The sequence below is a fragment of the Montipora foliosa genome, chromosome 13, assembly GCF_036669935.1.
Source record: "Montipora foliosa isolate CH-2021 chromosome 13, ASM3666993v2, whole genome shotgun sequence".
Taxonomy (NCBI): domain Eukaryota; kingdom Metazoa; phylum Cnidaria; class Anthozoa; order Scleractinia; family Acroporidae; genus Montipora; species Montipora foliosa.
In genome coordinates, this window is record NC_090881.1 from 24,112,404 (window position 1) to 24,121,202 (window position 8,799).

The 8,799-nt window shown below is 39.3% G+C and overlaps 1 protein-coding gene and 1 long non-coding RNA gene across 6 annotated transcripts in view; one reads left to right on the top strand and one right to left on the bottom strand.

Annotated features, from left to right (window-relative positions):
- Positions 1–4,149, bottom strand: part of LOC137982170 (uncharacterized) — a 45,197-nt gene extending 41,048 nt beyond the window's left edge. For 2 of the 3 annotated variants that reach the window (XR_011118624.1, XR_011118623.1), the window contains exons 1-2: positions 3,697–4,149; positions 3,158–3,332 (exon numbers count right to left, since the gene is read on the bottom strand). This is a non-coding gene — a long non-coding RNA (uncharacterized lncRNA). Of the gene's footprint in view, positions 1–1,750; positions 1,925–3,157; positions 3,333–3,696 lie in introns of all 3 variants that reach the window. The other variant, XR_011118626.1, reaches the window with a different exon arrangement.
- The window catches only part of LOC137982159 (uncharacterized), a 25,303-nt gene extending 17,168 nt beyond the window's left edge, over positions 1–8,135 (top strand). For 2 of the 3 annotated variants that reach the window (XM_068829220.1, XM_068829221.1), the window contains 7 exons: positions 801–988; positions 1,072–1,194; positions 1,765–1,835; positions 2,290–2,330; positions 4,157–4,253; positions 5,599–5,698; positions 6,594–8,135. In XM_068829220.1, coding sequence (XP_068685321.1) covers positions 801–988; positions 1,072–1,194; positions 1,765–1,835; positions 2,290–2,330; positions 4,157–4,253; positions 5,599–5,698; positions 6,594–6,659 — 686 coding nt within the window. In that variant the 3' untranslated portion in view covers positions 6,660–8,135. Of the gene's footprint in view, positions 1–800; positions 989–1,071; positions 1,195–1,764; positions 1,836–2,289; positions 2,331–4,156; positions 4,254–5,598; positions 5,699–6,593 lie in introns of those variants that run through there. The other variant, XR_011118621.1, reaches the window with a different exon arrangement.
- The last annotated feature ends 664 nt before the right edge of the window (positions 8,136–8,799 follow it).

An 8,799-nucleotide genomic window follows, 5' to 3' on the forward strand; every position in this document is an offset into this window, starting at 1 on the left:
ACAAGCAATAAGAGTGCTTATTTCACCTGGAAAACCGGGGGGGGGGGGGGGGTTGACTCAAGCATAAGCACAAGTGCAAGGACCAAAATTTTTGCTTTTCTTTCCAGGTGATCTGGTGACGTAACTCGGAGGACTGGGGAGAAAAATTTAACGCCGTATCCCACAACCGCGTGCGGCCTCATTTTCGAATTCAACATGGCAGAGGCGAGGTTAGATCTCGTCGGGTCTACTTGAATGTTCATTCAGTAACAGGAAATGTGGTTGACACGGAATGATCCGTTGAGTTTTGGCGATGGAAATACCACAAGGAGTTTGGAAACAACACCTAAGGCCGCGCGCGGTTGTGGGTTACAGCGTTAAAATTTTTCTTCCCAGTCCTCCAAATTACGTCACCAGATCACCTGGTTGTACTTGCACTTATGCCTGCGTTCGCTTGCATTGAGTGATTACGAAACACACCATAAGCACAAGGAAATTTGCTTCGTCTGGCCAATTAAAGCACTAGCTCCAGATTCCCAGCGTCTGAGAAATTGGATGATGCCGTAGTTGATTTTGGTGCTTAAGTCGACGTTGGTTTTCACTAGCGTAAGCTACTTATGCTTGCGCATGTGCTTGTGTTGCGTCGCTAGAGAAGACCAGGCTTAAATGTTGAGCCGCGTTTAATAGCATTACAGCTTCCCGTTGTTGAAAACCCGATAAAGTGAATCCTCTTCGTTAAAAATTTGGCCCTTTCTCTTAACGTAGCCTTTTCACCTTAACTTCGCCCTGGTAACTAAAGCAGCTTTTCCGCTTTCAACCAGAGCCTCTCTGCGTAATCACAGAGTTCGCGCCATTTGGAGACCTCTTGGGCTTCTTAAGAAAGAAACGCGGTCTTCAAGACGATTACTACCTTATGGACAACCTGCCGAGAAGAAGCCTTACCTCCAATCAACTGATGCAATTTGCTGGGGAGATCGCCGATGGAATGGCTCATTTAAGCTCAGCAAAGGTTTGCGAATCAGTGAAAAAGAGTCTCAGTTGATCATTTGAAAACATACAAATGTTTATCAACTCTATTTATGGAATATATAGATCATTCACCGAGATCTGGCGGCCAGGAATGTTCTGTTGGGCGATAACCTTACGTGCAAAGTAACAGATTTTGGAACGGCAAGGGACATTCGAGCACAAGACTTTTACCAGAAAAAGTCTGGGGTAAGATATTGTTAATGCACTTTCGTTTTCGCTGTATGTAGCTAGTAAAAAATCCATAAAGAAGTTTCTTTCAAAAAAAGAAATTGTGATGAGAAACAGATCAATGTGACACTTCAACACTTCAACGGCTTTTCAACAGTATATATCGATATGCAATTTTAGTGATGCGATTTTTTTGTTAACACAAGTGCGTAGTTTCCATCCTTTTCAGGAGATGAAATTAAATTGCTTTAGTGCACTAATGTGGTTGCCACAACAGTATTTTGGGCGCTGATCGATACAAAGAGCAATGCGTGACACTGCCTCTTCATGACACTGGGGACTTAAGGATCTAAGACGAAGGCGTCGACAACGAGATTTTTCTAACAATGAAGAAAACCCTATCCCACCAGAGCCCCAATTCTCTGATTTGCACTCAAACGATCGGTAACTAGCACAACCCCATTTTTATTTGGGAGTACCCCTGGATTCATTAACTGACTCTAATTTGAAATCGTGTTAACTAAATTTGAAAGAAAAGACAAAAATCATTTTAAGACATTAATATTTTCCATACCCTGTATCTTCCAGGGTCGTCTACCCATGAAATGGACAGCTATCGAGTCTCTGTTACACGGACTTTACACCTCCAAAAGCGACGTGTGAGTGTTGACATTCGGCTTAGTTTCCTCTTTTCCTTTAAGCATCAGTCAAAAACATTTAAGTAACGACATAAGTTGATTTATGACAGCTGGAGGAAGCAAAAGGAGGATAAGAAGCGGGTATTGATAAGTGCTCAGTCCTCTAAGAAAGAACAAAAAGGGTGGAGACATTCTCTTTAAGTTTTTCAATTGTCCCACCGTCATTTGGTTTTAGAGAATTAACAAAAGAGGAGTCGTAAAGATAGTCGGATTCGTGATCATTCACAAAATCCATTGACAAAAAGCAATTAAAGGCTGCCTTCAGAAAGGTCAAGGTTAAGGCAGATACAAATCATTGATTGACATCTGATTCCTCCCTACAATATCATTGAACCTTATCACACAGCTCGAGAGAATCATGCATTTCATCAGACTGTTGACAAAGCGATTTTATGCTTGTTTTGTGCGTCAACAGGTGGAGCTTTGGAGTGGTCTTGTTTGAAATAGTCACCATGGGTAAGTAGTCTAAAAGAGCAGCTTCTATCGCTTTAACACGAATTCCTCTTCATCACTCAAATTGACCCAACTAGTTGTTGCATTTGCAAGTGAAGTGGCGCGAGTGAGATGTGGAAGTATTGAGTAATATTTGTACAATTCTAAAGCTGGCAGTAGTATTTAGTACATTGAAACAATGATTTGAGACAACATTTTTTTATTAACTCAACTGCTCAAAAGATGTCTTATGACTGAATTATGAGACTGGATGGGATCAGATCCAGATTGTAAATCAATTTAGGAAAACGAGCTTTGGTGTTACCGATCTCGAAAGCGATCTTATTTTAATGGGAAGGCGTCGCTAATTCTTAGAAGACACCCTTCGTGTTAAAATGTCTAAGCTATTTGACTATCTAATGCTGTTACAACTTGAGCCAGTTTTGCTTAATGCAAATCTGCACTGCACGTTTCGACACTTTCGTGTCGTAGGAAGGGTGGAATGCTTTAATTTACGTTGGTATCCCAACTCCGACAAACTCTCACAAGACGCAAAACCTTATTGCGTAGTCTTCAAGAAAACCTCACTTCGTATGATGACACTGATTCAGTAGATTTTTCATCTGTAACTTCCAAGTAACTTGGGTTTTAGCACAGTTATGGATGAAAATACAACACTCAGTAGAAACCCACTGGTCAAAAGCCCTGTTTTTTCTTTTCAAATTATGTTCTTTTGCTCACAACTTACCCTCGTACTTATAATAATCTGATTTTCAAAACATCTATATAATTTTTGCATAAGAAACGCTGCACTGATGTACAAGAAAGCAATTACAACAAAGTTAACATACCTTTCTTGTCCTCAGGTGAGCCACAATTGCAGTATGTGTTCTCTGCCAAATTTCACTTATCTTTCCACTTGAATAAAACCTTGTCCTCCCCTTTTATGTCACAGTTAAAAAGCTTTGGCCAACAAAAATGTTCCTTGTGTTAAGAAATCCCCGTTCTGTATGATTTACGTCACGTCTGAAATAATCAGATGAGCACGATTAAGTCTAAAGTCCATTTTTATGTAGCCCAAGTACACAAGTAGTTATGCAAACAAAAAATGAACTTTGAAGCCATTAAAAAAGGTGATAAGGCACAAATGAAATCGCAAAAAGCCCATATGTTTACTAAATTGTAAACAAAGCTTATTCGACTGAGGACGGTGGTTAAAATATGTATGTCACAATGTTGTGTCCTGAATAGTTCTCTTGTGACGTTATGCCTTTGATTGACCTGGTAGATTCCGATGGCATTTTGCCGCGTTTTATATACGATGGCAGCTACCATAGAATGCAGAAAGGTATACATGACTTCTGAGGACGGTGAATGTGATGAAATTTACCTTATTTGGGAGAATTGTAAGTTCGTCGATCGTCTTTTTCCCTTCGTTCATGGACGTGTCGCCTTTTGAAGGCAAGAAACTCCATTGAATTTCGGCTATTATCTAAGGCTTTTTAAGCTGATATCGATAGTGCAGGGAGACTTGAATTGACGGTGATATGACGTTTACAAAAATAAGAAGGATAGAGTGGTACTTGTTTAAAACGCTGAACAAAAACAATCCATTTTTAAGATCGGATTTATGACCCGAGTATCGTCAAACCCAAAGAAAATCTTGCAAGATCTCGAATGGAAATGGAATTTGTTTACCCACGGAACACCTTAAGAGAGCTCAGCAGCTCGTTCAACGTGTGTCCGTGCATGCCGGATCAAATTGGAATTTGGCAGTGTTGGGAAGGTTATCATTGGAAAAACATCAGAAGATCAGGTTTTTGACCAAACACATCTTTTCCTTATAAAAGGTGGCTGTCCCTATCCTGACATGGAAGTACTAGAGTTGATAGACAGATTGGAGTCTGGTTACAGGATGGAAAAGCCACATCACATTGCTGATGAGTTGTGAGTTTTTGATAGAGAGGTTAAGGATGACGTTTACACCCTAAGGCAAACGTCGGAGTGGAATTAGGGTTTGCCAAAAATGTAAGAACCTTGCTTGATATTAGCTCATTTCTGTCCTGTTAGCTCCAGATATCAAGCAACTTCTCAAGGGAACGAGACAAGTGAAAATGAGAAGATTTTCACGCTTTTATGATAAGCAGGAAACTGCCGTTTCCCGTTGGCCGTAAACGTCATGCTTAAACCTCTCTTATATCATATGCTTTTGTCCGGCTGAAAAAAACGTTGTACTAAAATTACAATTGACCTTGAAAAAGGCTCTGCCAAGTTTAGTTTTGCGGTCAAAAGTGAATACACTGAAATCATGTTCTATACATGTACTTCAATACGGCGTGAAAAATTCCTGGAAATAGACCGAGAACTGGAGATATCAAATGAATTTCAACGCGTAAAGCCTCGTGTGTTAAACTCGGCTTGGTGACGATTTTAAAACGAAAAGGTAGCAACTTGAGAAGATTAGACTTGAATTTTTTTCCATTTAAACTGTACACTCGTCAAATGGTAGTATGTATCATCGAAAAATACATCAAACATCCCCAGCGTCAATAGCGATTTGCGTAACTCGAATTTCGTGCTTCGAAGATACGTTCAGAAATAATTAACAGTTGAAAAGCCTGTCGAAGGATCCGGCTAGTCTCTCAACCAGGGATAACCACTGGCCACTGGACATTGACATGGGGAGCGGGTTAACACTAGTTTTCACGCACAGAGATTTTTTGTTTGGCTTGCCAAAAATACACCTTGCAGATAGGGGTGAAATGTTAGAATAACAAACACTCGTGAATGTGTCTGTACCTGGTCATGACTCAGCTACAGTTGTACAGTAAGAAAACATGTCTCGTCTCCTTGTTTCCCCGCGTTTCTGTATAAAACCAGAGAACTTGGTAAACACGTCATTTCTTTTGTTATCGTTCTTTTCCGATAATTATTATTATATTTGTATATGTCACAAATGATACTTAACAGTTTTCCATTGATTACGGAAAAGACTAAAATGATACCACCGGTTGCTCGAAGCCTGGTTAACGCTAACCGTTGGTTAAGAGGTATCAAAACCTTTAGGTTCCTATGGTATTTAACGTTGGTTAGCTCTAACCATGCTTCGAGTAACCCGGGCCTGTTCGATTTATCTACTTCATTATAATAACGAATCATGAACTGATATGTAACTTCTTCAGATTTCGGACAATTTTCCATTGAAAACAAACAAGTTTGAAACCAATGGCAAATATATTGTGAGTCAGAAAGCAATTTTCAGTTAATGCTAAACATACCATTCATTTTGCAGGTATAATGTTATGCTCTCTTGTTGGAGTGAGAACCTGGATATGAGACCTACATTTCTACAGTTGCATTCCATTTTAAATCAACTCGCCACGAAGAACCAGGTATAGTACTCGTGTCCTCTGAGAGCCTCGCCTGCTTCGAGTTCCTTAATACCCCTTAACGATCTTTAGAACGGTATAGGCAATAATGAGTAGTAAAAATTCTGAAGTTTATATATCCAATAGAGTTAAAGACCTTAAAATAAAACATATCAAACCGATTAGTGTTAATATTGTCTTTTAAGAAGAGGGAGAAAACCTTAAGTTATTTAGATTTATTTCTCATTTATTCCTCTTTTTTGTTTCTGTTTCTTGTTGTTTTTGTTTTGAAGAACGCGATTATATCTCGCTTCTGAAACGTAAAGCTGACCTAGTTCAAACGCAATATTGTAGTTGCGGCCCAGGGGTTTATCCACGTCAATTTGTGGCCTGCATGCCAAGTACGAGGATCATAAATTGACCTAGAAACACAAGGAGCCATAACTAAAAATACGGACTCATATAATCGTCACCGCATTTTCTAGCGGTCGTTTCTCTCCCTCGACCACCGGAAATACGTCAGCGTTCGCACGGGGTCATAACTCGAGCTAGAAAGTAAACCATGACGTTAACTCCGTCAAGTGGGCAGTGATTCTACAACATCCGGGATGCCGTCCTCTAAAGAGATATGATAGACCTTTCAACACCAGATCAGACAGGGCACTGGGAGCAGAGGAGGGTTTCTCAAACGCCCCTGGTTTGTGGACTTAAAACAGTTTTCCCTGTCAAGTCTCGTATTTCTTTCTAACGCACTGTGCATTCTGGTTGCCAAGTTTGGATCACTTGAATGAAAATAACCGAAACCACAAAAATTTGCCGAACAAAATTATTGCTTGAAATTAATAAAACAGGTAAATTATGCCTGCTTTATTTCCGTTCTCTCGTCTAACGTACGCAATGTCTGTTATCTCTTTGTTAGGATTGTATCGACCTCAGACTTTATGACGGGGAGCTCTATCAGAACATCCAAATACCGTCAAGATAAAGCTGATCTTGTAAAGCAAATTTTCGACGAAAGTGAACATTATGATCACCACAGCTTAGCTTTGCCTTATTCCGATAACATTGCTATGTTGCTTTTATTGGTCAAAAGAAGAGTATGTTATATAGTAAGGGGTCTGGATATTTTTTCTTAGTCTAACGGCGCTCTCCTTTTGTCAAAACTGGCTTGTCAGACCCGTCAGTTTTCGAAAGAAAATGCAACAATTTGAGAAGGAACACCGTGCATGATAATCCCTCGCATTCTTCCGGAGGAGTGTATATAATCCTCGAAGTGTGTTAGTTTGAAGGCGTTGTAGAGTTAGTCCTTTTAAATGCCCGGTCTGACCGGTCAGTTCTGTCAAATGGAAAGCGTCCTTAGTTTAGTATGGTCAAAGCAGAAAAGCTCATTTGTCACTTGCTTTGATGCCACATAGGCCAAAACTCACAAAGAAGCTCTGACTAGAAAAAGTCCACAGAAAGGTTGTTGAAGACGTGAACAAGCAGGACCTGGTCCCGGTGCTTGTAAAAACGTTTTAATTTTTCACTTACGATAGCTTACGTTGTTTTAGATATATTTTGAAAAAAGCGTACGAAAAGAAATATCTAACAAAAATTGAAGGAAAACTGAAGATGAAAATTTAACAAAAGATTTTCCACTTCGTCAGTGATGATGGAGAGATTTTTAAGAAGCCAACCGATAAGATCTAATCAAGAGCAAAAACTCAATTTTGCGAAGAACCTTTCATTTTTACCCCTCATGATCAAGCAATGGAGCAGACTTCTTCATCGGATTAAGTCCAGATTAAACGCAGATTAAATGGAACTCTTGGGTTTACTCCGGCACCTACAAACGTCACTGAGACTGCACACTACAAAATGCGCGTCCGTCAGTGTATAATTGGTGTCAATAATTCAAACCTGAAACGGATATATTCTTGAACTCCATGGTCCTCGCAGTAGAAAGATGTAGCAATAAGATGAAGAAAAGCAAAACTCTAACCAGAAACCTCATGATTTCTTTGTATCATTTTTCTAACTTACCAATGACTGTTTATTTACATTAAATCGCGGAAAAGTACATTCATTTTGACCGGACTGGTCTTACTACTGAATGCAAAACATTTATGTAAACATTAAACGGCCGTCTGCTTACATAGTGCATGACAGCATTTGATAGCCAAATTCGACCTAAATCGTTGTACTAATGAGAGTTGCAAAAGAAAATGGGGACCTTTAGACGAAAATTCATTTTTACGTATTATATGCTTCTGAAGAAAACATATTGGCTGTCGATATACGAGCTGTAATTTTGTTACTTCCATTTTGGCGAGCTCGTTAAGCGGGAGAACAATATGATAGAATTATCACTGTTGTAATTGTGATAGATCTGCAATCTTAATAAAAGATTTATTAAATAACGTGAAGAGAAAAGAGAAACTAGTATACTACGTGAAGCCAATAAAATAATACCATACAAGTAGATACGACTTTTTCAGTTAAGGGCATTCAACAATAATCCTTTTCTCTCTAAAGACTCCTTCGCAGACGTTCTCAAGTTAACGCCGTTTTCGTTAGTGCAAAGTTGTATTTTGCAATGGCGTTCTTGTCGACGTGATCGTCGTAGATCTTAAAGACCCTATTATATAGTTGTTTCATCTAGACACGCAGCGCGCTAAAATGATCACGAACATCCCTAAGAGGGTTTCTTGTTGTTTTCTTGTTACTGAAAGTCTATATCTTTCAGAGAACTTTTCGTAACTCTCTTTTGTTTACTCTCTTCCCACATTGTGCCTACGAACGGAGCATATCACAACGGTCGAGATGTGGAAGTACATCACAAAAAAACACTGAAGCACCTTCCTCCCTCTGTACCACCAAATCGATAAAAATCCGCAACATCATCGGGAATGACTCTGTTTGTTCGAAGTCTCCTACTCTTATACTAAAAACAGAACTGTGTTTGCACTTGTATATTTGAAATACAGATAAAGAAATTCATGGAAAGGTCAAACTCAGTAGGGAACTTTACACAGCGGTCAACTGAAGTTCCTGCTTCCTTGATCCATGGGTTTAATTTAATTGGAAAAAGTAAACAAACTGTATGCTATTAGCATGATAAAAACGCTTACAAGAGGACGCGTACG